Source organism: Protopterus annectens, chromosome 7.part0 (assembly GCF_019279795.1).
Source record: "Protopterus annectens isolate FY-2018-M chromosome 7.part0, PAN1.0, whole genome shotgun sequence".
NCBI classification, from domain to species: Eukaryota; Metazoa; Chordata; order Ceratodontiformes; family Protopteridae; genus Protopterus; species Protopterus annectens.
The window spans coordinates 1,756,724,509-1,756,738,128 of NC_056739.1; the positions used below are offsets into that span (position 1 = coordinate 1,756,724,509).

The 13,620-nt window shown below is 39.9% G+C and overlaps 1 protein-coding gene across 3 annotated transcripts in view; it reads right to left on the reverse strand.

The window, feature by feature from the left end:
* The window catches only part of LOC122807226 (aminopeptidase Ey-like), a 1,536,433-nt gene that overhangs the window by 744,447 nt on the left and 778,366 nt on the right, over window positions 1–13,620 (reverse strand). For all 3 annotated transcript variants that reach the window (XM_044078305.1, XM_044078303.1, XM_044078304.1), the window contains exons 9-10: window positions 10,804–10,869; window positions 6,473–6,538 (exon numbers count right to left, since the gene is read on the reverse strand). In XM_044078305.1, coding sequence (XP_043934240.1) covers window positions 6,473–6,538; window positions 10,804–10,869 — 132 coding nt within the window. The remainder of the gene's footprint in view (window positions 1–6,472; window positions 6,539–10,803; window positions 10,870–13,620) is intronic.

The following is a 13,620-nucleotide window of genomic DNA, read 5'->3' on the forward strand; positions in this document are numbered from 1 at the left end:
CCCCACACCACCCCTACTTTAATAATCTACCTCCGAGATAGCACATACAGACACACAAAGCAAACCCACACATTACAGTCTCCCAGAAACACACACCACACTCAGAACACACACTTACACACAACACAGCAATTATAAACACACTTACACACAGTAACCTACTTGGACCATAGTACCAGAACTAACTAATTAATTAATTAATTAATTAATTACTAACTAATTGCCCCTTAACATTGGGATTGTGGAATTCGCGGTTCTGCTGTTTCGGTACCGTGGTCTTTTGCACTTTAAGCCTCGTGATTACGCATGTCGGTATGTAAAGCATTCAGTATTTGGTAGTTATCCTATTTCTATGTACCTCCATGGTTCTGTAGATGTTGTCAACCTATCTATATATCTACGTATATATGTGTATCCATATATATCAACATATCTCTCGCTTTCTCTATTTATGTTGAATTATATATATATATATATATATATAGATATATATATATATCTATATATATATATATATATATATATATATATATATATATATATATATATACATAGCATACACCTTTCATTGGCTACATGGCGGTTTGTCCTATTTCCACGATGTCCTCACTTCTGTGTTTTAACCTGTCACAATACACACCTGCCGTTGGTACATCTCAAACAGCTTAGTGGTAAAATATTGTGATGCGTACATGGCTACATGTTCTACTCCTGGCAGTGGTCATTTTACCTCTCAGAGCAGGCACTGGTAGTACAAGGGTGAATAATGCACATGTCAGCGGCTGTGGGCAGCTTTGGCTGTGATCTGCATGATGTTCAGCAAGGGTTAGACCTGTGTTGCACTTGTCCGTGTAGTCATGTTTAAGCGCATCTTACCGGCACGTACCGACGCAATATCCCACTAACATGTGCTTAAAAGTGCTTTAATAACCTGCATCCAACATCCCTTATTCAGGACCTCAGAATGACGTAACGGCCCTTGAAATCGGGACCATGGACACCACGGTCACTAGCTATACCACTTAGGCATCTGGGATATGTACACCTTCTATGGAGTTTAGTAGGTACAGTATACTACAGCTATTCCTCAATACTGCAAACAAATGTGTAAGTCGGTTGGTGTACATATGTATGATACCTGTTAATGTCATGTCCAAGTCAGGCTTCATGGATATGCTCCACCTATGGGAAGGCATGTCACAGTGAGCCACACACTTTAATGAGCTACACCTTGCTACAACCATAACTGGAAGATACTGGAGTGACAGATTCCTGTCACGGGTACTCCACATGCTTTGGAACTACATCCCTGAGTACATTATAGGGAGCCCCTCAATAACACACCAGGGAATCCTTGCAGAGTGTGTGGGGAAGAGTGGATACACCCCAAGGATCCCACAATTGGCTCTGCCCCACAAAGAGACAGTTACGTAATCAATGGGGTGGCGACAGCAGACACATTTTGGATAGGCTTATGAATGGCGTCGGGCAGATAGGCATGTACCTACCTATGCGCCTATGAACCTGTACATACAGTATCGACACATGCTGATAGAGTAATTTACTGTTCAGGTATTGACTTACCTTGTGCCAATGGCAGTTGTGTGTACAATAGTTGGGGGCTGCCTATGTAGAATGCACACAGTAAACCACCTATACATGACAATTTACAGGTGGTCGTGTGTGTGTGTGCCATCCATGTTTACTATGTGTGCAGGTGGAGAAGGGTCAGTCCATAGGGGCCTACACTTTCAGTGTGTGTGCTATATGCTCCCTCTTTGCCAAGGCATAGGTATACTGGGCACGCCTCCATCTGCCTAGTGGGGCTGGCACAGGGTGTCCGTGTTCTGAGTCCCTTTGTGCCTGTTGTGCCCTTGGCAATAGTGGTGGGCTGTGAGGGCCTTCACCATTCTGTCCCTGCTGCAGCTGTTTCCACAGGATCATATTATTGTAGCATGGCACATACTATGAAGATGTGGGCACACGTGCCTGGAGAGTACTGCAAGGCTCCACCAGATATGTCCAAGCAATGGAACCATGATTTCAGCATCCCAAACACACGCTCTATGATGATTCTGGTTTATGCATGTGCCTCATTATGGCATTCTTGCATGGGTGTGTGTGCATTTCTAATGGGAGTTATCATCCACGGTTCCAGTGCATAGCCAGCATCCCCCACTAGGTGGCCATATGGGATGTCCCCCCTGGCAAATACCGAATACAGCTGTGAGGCATGCCAGATGTGGGAGTCATGGTAGCTTCCAGGGTTGCCAGCACACACATCCATGATGATGCCCTGGGCATTGCACATGACCTGACAGTGGCTGGAGGGGTATCCCTTGCGGTTTAAGTAGCGCCTACCCTGCTCACTGGGTGGTGCCTTGATGTGTATGTGCGTGCAGTCTGTTTCACCCAGTACCTCCGGGTAGTCTGCCACATGGTGGAAGAGATGCATATTGCTGGCCAACTCCTCCTGCGTTCGGGGGAAGTATATGTGCTCACTGGCGTGTAGTAACATGGCATACAGGAACTGGTGGAGTACCCTGGATGGTGATGCCTGTGAGATCCCCATGATATCTCCAGTTGGCCTTTGAAAGGTACCTGTGGCTAGTATTCTCCAGCTTACACATACCTTCGCATCCACTGGTATGGGTTTCCCTCTGTTGTTTCTGGCTCTGAGGTGTGGCTGGCACAGCTCAACGATTTGCTGTATGGTGTCCCTGTCCACCCAGTAATGCTCTACTATCTTCAGTTCATCTAACCCCTGGTAGGTTACCCTTGGTCTGAACATTCTTCTCCTCCTCTGGTGCCTGAGGTGGTTGTCAGCATCATCCTCCACACCACCTTCAGTCTCCAACACATGCTGATGAATCAAAGCTATGGCAGCTCGTAACATGTACATTTTAACAGTTCCCCATCTACACCAATGGTGCAGTGTTTGGGAATACACAAGTGTGTGTGAGGTGCCTTCACACTTTATACTATTGTGCTTTGGAAGCTGCTGATGTCATTGGGTGTGTATGTACAATCCCAACTGCAGGGTATCTTACTTATGGGTTTTACCGCAGGTACTGCTATTGTGAGGCCTTTGGTGTTGAACAACACTTGGCTGCCATGGATCATCTCTTGCCCTTGCCTTCACTTTTCAACTCGATTCCCCTCCCATTGTCAGGCATGCATCCAGCTGCCTGCTTTCTTGTTTTGTACTTTCCCAACCCAGGATTGTGTTGCAAAATGTGCTCTGTAGCCGATCTACTGCAGGTTTGCTTTATTCTGGTGTGACAGTTCTCTTTTCTTTGCAGTCCAGCACCTCCCCTTTCCTGTTCTGCAGGTTGCTGCTAGCAGCCTTATTAGCTACCGTCATTGACCCACTGTAAGTTCCTAGGTGTTAATTACTCAGTTGTACTCCAATTACTCTGCTGCAGCATTTCCTTATTGTCTTCCCATAACCTTCCTGTTTCAGCTGTGATGCTCGCCGCGTGCAGCCGTTTACCGGGTTTTGAGCGCATTGTCATCCATGTACATATGTGCTTTTGGTCACCTTGTGTGCTCTCAGTTAAGCAAAGCTATGGCTACTTCCACACCCCTATCCTGCAGCTTTGCTTAGCAATGGTGAACCTGGATTAGCAATACTCCAATGTGCTTACAGCTACGGTGGCACACCCCTCTCCTGATGTCATGTTTACCTCCAGGCCACTCCTCGGTGTTGTACAGCTATGCCGTGTGGTACAGCCATATGCCGGCAGGGCGTTTACGATTCAGTATTACTTGCCTCATTTGCATGGTATTGACTACTCATTCCTAGTTACCACACCAAACACTGTCACAGACCCTTAGCAACCCTTGCACCATGGTTGTGGTGTAGCATGCCTGCCATTGACTATTATGGGGAATTCATGACTTGTGTTACATTGCAGGTTTATCACATCTAAACATATTTTCATTATGATCCCGTTTGCACACCACATCACTGCAGGTTTACTTTGCGTTAGTGTGGCCACGGCGGTAAATGTTATTTTTTATGTGTTGTGCATGTATTTTTAGGCCATTGGCTATATATCTAGCCATTGGCATATATTAACATTATCATACGTAAGTTTGGTCTGCTTCCATGGCTCTGATGTTATGTTTGGGAAAATATAAACCATTTTCTTTTTGTCTGTATGCTTACGCTATGCCTGCACCACTTCATGAATCACTATGTACCTTCATTTGCATGCTGCACTACTGTGCATGGGGTGATTAGCATACATGCGCCGGGAGCTACGCAGCTCTGGCATACGCTGGTAGTGCATGTGGAATCGTCTCGTACCTGAGTCGCTCGGCAGCCATATTTAATGTTAGAAAGTCAATGCTACACCTGCACCTGGCGCAAGCTTCATGAATCCTGGGGTATGTGTCTTAATTTCTGTCTAAGACATTCACAGAAATATAAAACTGCATTTTTCTTTCTTAAGGTACCATTTCCTGAAGTATGTATTTGAAGTGTGGGGATTCATATTTGTTATAGAAAATAGCATTTTTGAATTTCTGGCATAGCTTGCTTCCTGATGCTTACTGCAACTTCAATATTAAAAAACAAAAAACAAAACAAAGAGCAGAGTAGTGTAGTCTAACATAAGACAGCCTTACTCCCCATGTACTCCACTAAGCTGCAGTGCCGAAGCGTTGACTTATGCATGCATAACTTTGTGTGTCTACTGCAGTGTACAGACACTATTCACAATAAATGCTATTATAGTGCTGGATTGTCACAGTAAAGTGCTCTTTACATAGCCTGAAGTTCATTCTCAGATCATTCTGCAGAATAGGAGCAAGAGGAAGGGTAGGCTCATGTAAATAAATGTAGACTCAAAAACACACATGCTTTTCAGAGAGAAGGAGAGGAACTGTCCAGCCAGTGAAACAAGAGCACTTTGGTTGTTCATAATATGATATCATGCATCTACCAGTGTCATATGATCTTTCTATTCACTACTCATGCATGCTTTCTCTTTTACATAGTTAAATGTCTTAATTATGTTATGTGTTAGTGGCTTTCTTTAAAAAAAATAAGTGCAAGTCTTATTCATCTATTTATACTGTGCAGTAGTGCTGGTGATGTACATTTTAAATTGTTCAGCCACACCACTAATACTGAAAAAGTGTAAAATGTAATAAGGTATTTATTTAATTTTGTGTTATGCAAATCACTTTCAAGAACATGATCCAAGCTTTGTGGCATAGAGGGTTAAAGCCATGGCCCCAGTGTTGATGGTCCAGATTTGAGTAGTGGCTTGAAGGTCTGTAGGAACTTGCCAAGGAATGGAGAGGAATGAATGGCCATTGTCATCTCATCCATCTGACAATAGGAAAGCATCTCTGTCTGAACACTTGGATGGCACCTACTAGGAACACTAGGTATTAAATTTGTGGCACATGAGCTTAGGGGTCATACACTTCCACTGTGCAGATGTACATACTGCAGGATCTAGCGTGTGGGGGCATGCTTCTTATAAGGAATGCTTCTAGTGAGGCAGCATGCAAGTCAGCTCAGAGAGCTATGGAAGGAGAGGTTGGTGTTCCACCAAGGAGGGGAAGCCACCCAACAGAACCCGTATGCTGGCACACTCCACAAATGGGCAGAAGGGCTCTTATCTCACCTAGGTATGCTTAGGACATGTCCCAGGTGAATGAATGGAATAATTGGATGGAGACCAGAGAGACAGCATGCCAGGTCCTACAGGAGATGCAAAAACTATATGATTTCTGCATTTTAAATAGTTACTGTCTGCTGACTTAAGGAAACTTTAGCATCGCTCATCTTTATCATATTCAGAATCACCAATGTGTGTGTGTGTTTCTTTTCTTCATTTTAACATCCATCCATCCATCCATCCTCAACCCCCTTTTTCTATTTTGTACATGGGATCTCGATGTCACTTCAACAGCGACAATCATTTTGAGCCAAGATTTGCATCGCCAGGTGGCTATCCCTGCCGCGATAGTCGCAACTACAGCCAATTTAGAATGTCCAATCCATCTACTGCAAGTCTTTGGAATGTGGGAGGAAATTGGAGCACCCAAAAGAAACCCATGTGACCGCTGGGAGGACATGAAGTATATTTATTTGTATTTATACTCCTCAAAATATCATACTAATAAGTTCTGCTTTGTTATAACTGACACCTGTTATAATCTTATGAGTTATGTCCTAAAAAATAATTCATCACTGTCATAAGTAAAAAATTATAAATGAATAAATGGATATATAGAGAGCTAAGTAAATACTAGAAAAGCATAATTAAATGGTGGAGTGTTTCAGTTTAGGAAACATCCTTTAGTATAAATGCTTTGCTATAAAGTAGCCCAACATGTCACTAAGAACCCTTAGTTCTAAAGTGTCTAAGTTAAAAAGAAATCTGAGTCAAACTTTTAGAGCAATTAAAACCCTTGTGGATAGCATTACTCAGTTCAAAGATGTACAGCCTACCTTCTGAAGATTAGTCCAAAGGTCATCATGTATTGTATTTCCAAAAGCAAATGTATTGAGGTAGGTCTGCAAGAGATAAACAAGTAAAAAAAAAATCAGCATTATTTACATTGGTAGTTTAAAATATATCAAGGCAGCATTAAAAAGTTGAATAGAAATAGACTGACCATTCATGCAGATACCATATTTAACTTTGTGCATTTGCAGTATGCCTTTTTGCTGTTTTCATAGGTTCATAGGTTGATACTAGGCTATCAGCCCTAGGGCCTATACAAGCCTAGCCATAACAATTCCCTGGCTATTTCTTCCCACATTATTTACTTTCCTGGACCCCTGTCTAGCAGGGCGACTGACGTGATCCCCGGGGTGAATTTCGTTTCTCCCATCCAATCGTCAAGGTTCCTCTTGAAGAGGTCCAAAGAGGCACTCTGCTTGACATGTATGGGCAATCTATTCCAGAGTCTGGGGAGTCACTGGGTCAGGAACCTATCCCTCCAACATGTTTTGTTTATTGTGATGACAAGGTTTAGATCCCTGGAGTGTGTAGCTCTGAGGGATTGGGATTTCTTTAAGTGTAGCATGTCCAACAGCTCTGGGTTTGACATGGCCTTGTATGTTAAGCAGAGATCGCCTCTGAGTAGACGATATGCGACAGAGTATAGCTGGAGTTTTTTAAGGCGGTCAGCGTAGGGCATCTGCTTTAGGCCTGTGATTCTTTTAGTGAGGTATTTCTGAGGCCTTTTCAGTTGTTGCAGATGTCTTGAGAGGTACATACCAAATGGGGCATTGTATTCTATAATGGGTCTAATGAGGGATGAGTACAGTGGGACAATGACCTCCTTTTTTCTGGATGAAAAGCCCTTCATGATGAGGTGTGCCAGGTGTTTTCTTTTTGAATCATTTACAAATTAGACACAGTGTCTCATTTTAGTATTAATTTAAATGACTGTTCTCATTTTACAGATACATACATTTTATTTTTGATTTGAAGAGATAAAGGGAAAGTAAGTCTTGCTATTTATTTATTTACATTAAGAGTAGTACACTAAACACAAGCTATTCTTTCAGCCTAAACCACATCCCATGGCACAAAGAAGACAAACAGCTGTCAAGTCCAGCTGTTTGCTTGTGATGCACTGGGAGAGTTGTATTTGTCTGCAATGCAATGTTCAAGTGGCCCTGCGGGTAATGTAATATAATATCATGCAAAGTACTTTTCCATGACTGAATTAATACAGCATTCAGATACTAAGATGTGCTGTGCAGCAGTCCTGTATACATTACATCACAGTATTTGGGGACCGCATTAATTCTACCTCTTTAAGGCTGTGTTATTCTTTAAGCTCTGATAGAAACAGAAATTGTAGCCAGATATAAGTGGCGGAATATCTCACTTCAGAAAATGGGCCTGAAGTTCCAAAGGTATGAATTAATGTAGCAGGAAAATCCAGTAAAAATAGTGTGGCTATTCACAAAATTAAATAATGTGCATATCCCGGCAGTTCCTTTCCAATACCAGTTCATGCTCACCTTGTAAAATAAATCAAATATACTTGGGGGACTTCTAGATGTAACATGTTGGGCTTTCCCTTGGCCCTGTCTTAGTCAGTGGAAAGATATGAATTGTAATGTTAGGACTTTTGGGATTAGTCCAGAAAGGAGACACTCTTGATGCATGTCACAGTAGTATGCCATCACAAGCATGAGAGCACTGAGTCAGAAAATTTTGGACAACTGTCCATGGGATGTCCTGAGGTCAGTGGCAACTATGAAATAATAAAATAATGCAGCTTTAATAGGCAACTTTAATGTATCTTCCTCTTTCATTCATTTCTGTGCATTTAACAGCATGGTCTAATTCAAGGTTGAGGTACAGATGAGTCACTGTATATTCTGACAATCAAGGGTATGCTGTGCAATGAAACTTATCCTAGATGGGGGAGTCAGTGCATCAAAAGAAAAACGCTCACACTCATTCACATGACATGTACACCTTCAGACAACAGGGATGAGCACCAGTTCAGCTACAGCATGCCAAAGAGATGTAGGAAGAAACCAACACCATCAGAACTTCCCACAGACACAGAGAAGATATGGAGAAACTGCACTGAATGCAGTCCTGAACTGAACTGAAAACAAAGTATTGTGAGACAAAACCACTAATTGCTGTGCCACTGTGCTTCTCACCTTTCTAGCTGTTCTGGCATCAACAACTTGGCAGATAGCCTTTGCAAGACCTATACAAAATTATCTCACCATGCCTCTACATCTCAGTTCCATCCAGCCACTCCTGTCCTCATGTCTCTTCTTAAAAACATGGATCATTCCAGAAAATATGGTCTGTTCAACCATTGCCAACATGGAGGTTCAAAAGAAAGAAGTTCAATGATCTTTACATGGATATTTTCAGATGCTGTCATGGCAGTCAGGGACAGCTCAAGGCAGCCTCATTGAGGCTTTTATTTCACTTGAAGCATTTGACAAGATCAGACACTGTTCAATATCTCAGCTAATCAATATTCTAGACAAACAAGACTGGAATGGTTTGTCACCTGCCTCAGTACCAGGATATTTAGAGAGATGCCTCAATTTTATCATCAGTCTTAGAGACGGCACAAGGTGTGCTATAAGAATTAACATTAGGTTTTCTGTTATTCACTGTATGTGTTAATTATTAGCCTACAATACATGTTACAGTACAGCTAATAGCTCTCAACCTTCCATCTTCAGACTGAGGAACACCGCCTCTCATAAAGTGGAACAAATGAGCAACATGTGGAACACATAATAAAGACTTATTAACAACTTCAACTAAGAAGCTCATAGGATGGTTAAAATGTGATATTTTAATTATACAGTACTTCTTTTAACAAATTAGTATGAGTCAGTTCTATTTACCAAGGACATCAGTTAAGAATTGCTAACTCTGAATGTGTGATAGATCCTTTCAATGTGGAACTTTGAGGAAAAAGAATGTTTAATGTTTTAAGACCCAGAAATGTTCCTTGTAATGAGGTACACTTGAGACGAATGGTACAGCTTATACTTTATGCAGCTGATCTGGTGGTTTTCAAGTCAGCAGAAAATTAGAAGCATATTGTTAGACATTTACAAGACAGCATTTCATAGCTCTCTCCTTAGTTCACTCCAAGGCTTTTGATAATTTATCCATGGAAAAAGAAAATGTTCTTTAGAATGAACACAAGATGCAAGATAATATCACATCATCTTCTCAGTATACTTGCTAAGGATAATACATAAAGCATTGTTTCAATCCAAATTATCAGGGAGCATGGTAAGATTGCCCTTTAACCATGGGGATACAGATAACGTGCACAAATGTCAAAATTAGAAAGATCCTTGCATATCATTGGAAAATATGGCATCTTCTTTATCCAGAAGACAGCCTAATTACTCAAGAACTACTGCTGCCTTACAGAGAAGATGTGACTAATGTACTAAAGAAAAGTAAAACTGAACTAGAGGTATTAGTGGAAATAGTATGTAAATTCATACTACAGTCACTCATATACTATCACTGTGATATTCTTTATAGTGTCAATTGATTTCCCTTTACATAAGCGAAGAATAATTGCTATGGACAGAGCATTCTCCTCAATTATTCTGTAAATTTAGACACATGTCCACACTATAACTTTCATAAAAAAAGCCAGTGTGATTTATTTATTTATTTATTTAAATAAATCACACTGGCTTTTTTGTTTTGTTTGCACTTGATACAAAAAACTAAAATTATTGTCCTAGGAGAGTCAAGCAGGTAGAACAGTCTAAGATTTCTTGATCTTGGATACTGACTTATCTTAATGAAACAGCATCATTTAAATACTTCACCATTCCACTCATTATGTAAAGTTGACATTGTCCATTGACTATCTATACCTGTGATTGACATACTTTTTTCTCTGACAGATGTATCAGGATCTGACATTGGTATCTTTTCATTGAGTTTAAACAGTCACACAAATATTAATGTGCTTAATCCCAAACCTGCTTATAAACTATTTTAATTTAAATACAAGGGCTTATTCTTGTTGAACTGACTAGAATAGTTTCTGACAGAAATCAAATACCCTGAGCAGTGATGTGAGCGAAATGTCCTTTTTAATGTTCTTGGTGTTGCTGTATGTAGGCTGTCTCTAACTAACAGCACTTTTGTGCACAAAGAGTGCAGTACTTATTGGCAGAATGAATACTTTTCATTATCTGTGTAAATAAAAATATGCATTCTGGTGAGAATATTCTCAAGTTAAGCCCCACATACTAATATTTTACTGAATTATAATAACAACAAAAACTATAAGGATACTTACACTGAGACCTTTTACAAACAATGGCTCTGTTAAGAAGTTTGATAACATCATTATAACTGCAGCTCCCTGAAAAATGAAGAGACAAAATACAATTGGAGTTAAACTATTTAACAGGGTGCAGCATTGTTGTAACCTAGCATAATCTTATAAAGTATTTTGTTGTAAGCATCAGCACTCTAATTAAAATATCAGTTAATTTCACGTAATAGAATTTCAAATGTACTTTTTTTCCTGATATATTAAAGCATATTTAGATTGTTAACAAGCAAATATGAATAAAGTGTTGCAGGCAAACTGTCCCTCTAAAATTAGAAGTACAATGCAAAAACAACAAAGGAGGCTCCAGACCACAGCTACTAAAAACATATAAAAGTTTAATCCAAAGTGAGCACTATCATAGCTCAAGGCTACCTTATCAGACAAAACTTACATCAAAATGTGCAGTTTATATACCTTCAAGTTAAGTAATCAATCAATTAAATAACGAATTAGCTTAAAGGCACATAGCCAAATTCATTCACTAAGTAAACTCAAAATGTAAAACTGCATAAAAAAGCATCTTCTCCTAGTTCATTCATCTGATAGTATATATAGGCTACAAAAATAGTAAATACATATCAAAAAACATTTCAAGAAACATTTACCTAGTATATGGGCCTATCTAAAGATGCATATACATATTATAAAAAACATATATTGTTACTATAAAAAGTTTTCATTCAGAGTACATGGAATATATATTAAAATAAATACATGATTTATCTTGCCACTGTTATCTGATGCCTCTATCCGTTAGTACTGGTTTAATACAAATGTTATCACTGATGCCCTTACCAACATTGGCTTGCAGCCTGATTATCCATTCAAGTTCCTTGACTTGGACTTTATTCTTAATACCAGCCCCTCTAATACTGGATCTGACCATATCTATCACTAAAAACTTGAAGCTCATAGGTTAGTACTAGGCTAACTGCCCATGCAAGCCATTGTAAACCTAGCCAATTATCCCTTGTCAGACTCAAGCCCTGCACCTTGTGTTTGTAAGGCAAACACCTTAACCATTAGGCCACCCTCCCACCATTGTTGCTCATTACCACATATCATGGTATGCTTCGCCAGGGCATTGGTATCTATTTGCCTAGAGATGTCATAGAGATGTTCCCTCATGTGATCACATAGTCTACGTGCCATCATTCCTACATAGAAACAGCCATATAATACACAAGTGGCTAGGTACACTAAATTAATAGTATTGCAATGTGCTGTCAATTTAAATGTATTTACCCTCCCTGTATCAGGGTGGGTGAACTTCCCTGTACTGTCAAGAAAGTCACAGAACCTGCACTTCCCACATGGGTGCGTACCAAATACCACTCCCTCTTCAGAGTTAGTTGATTCACGACTAAGTCATGGCCCACATAATATTCTTTTCAAACAGTTCTTATTCTTATAGACATATCTAGGTCTTTCCCCCACAATTCCTTTCACCTTGTCATCTGCACATAAGATAATCCACTTCTTATCAAAAATCCTTTGTAATAACTGTGTATTGCTAGAGTAAGTGATGGATATTCTCAATGTGTTGTTTCTATACTGTACATGTTATGGAAGAGGGTTCCTGTTTAGAGAAGTATGGGGTAATATCTACTTCTCTTCTGCTGTTAATATTCATTGTCGCTTGAGAAATTTCTGTCTCACCATACCCTCTCTCCAGGAATCTATCTTTCATATCCATAAACTCCCTTCCCAATTTCATATCATTAGTTATTAACTTGGAGGTTTTCACCCCTTGCCCTCTAACCACATTTTTAAAGATGTGCTTGGGGTGCATACTTTGTCTGTGCAAATAAGAATTTCTGTAACATTCCTTTCTATATATCTCAGTATCAAATTGATTGTTGTTTTTTGTATAATTCTGACATCCAGGAAGTCAACTGTAGACAAGGAATTCTTCATTGCAAATTTAAAAAATTGTGTACTGTTACCTAATTTAGCAAAAAAAAAAAGGGGGGGGATTGAAAGTATTGCTGTCACCATCCCATAGCATAAAATGTCATCCATAAACCTTCTATAAAAGCCAAGTCAGCCTTGTATTTCAGTAATCACAAACTCTTCTTCCCAAGCTGCCATGACAATGTTGGTGTAGCTATTGGCACATGGTGTGCCCATAGCTACTCCATCCTTTTTTCTGTAAACAGTATCACCAAACACAAATAGGTTGTTTTCCAAAATGAGTTTCATCAGCATGGCTAGAAAGTCAATAAACCAATTATCATAGGTCTTGTCTTTCAACAGATACTGTCTAAATAATTCTATGCCTGCTCTATTGGGAATCATAGTGAAAAGGGATTGTACATCTAGAGTAATCATTAACCATTGTCTGTTAAGGTTGGCATTGCCAACAAACTCATGCAAATCTCCCAGAAATTGCTTGGTATCCCTCAATATAAACCTATTCTTAGATAAAACAGCCTTTAAGTGTTGCTCCACAAAAACAGACAATGGCTCAGTGCACCACCCTCTCCCTGCCACAATGGGCCTCACAGGGTATAGCGTAGCATGTTTGTGGACCTTAGGCAGTCCTTGTATAACAGGTACTATTGGCTGCTCTACAATAAAGTACTTGAATAATTCCATACTAATTAGTCTACTCTGCAGGCATCCAAAAAGGGAATTATAAATGCATCTTTCACATGTGCTAACTCTATTGACACTTATTTGATCATAAAACTTCTTGTCATTTAAGATTTCTTTCATAGTTTGTGTGTAAAATTCAAAGTCCATTATAACCAAAGGACCACCTTTGTTGGCCGGTCT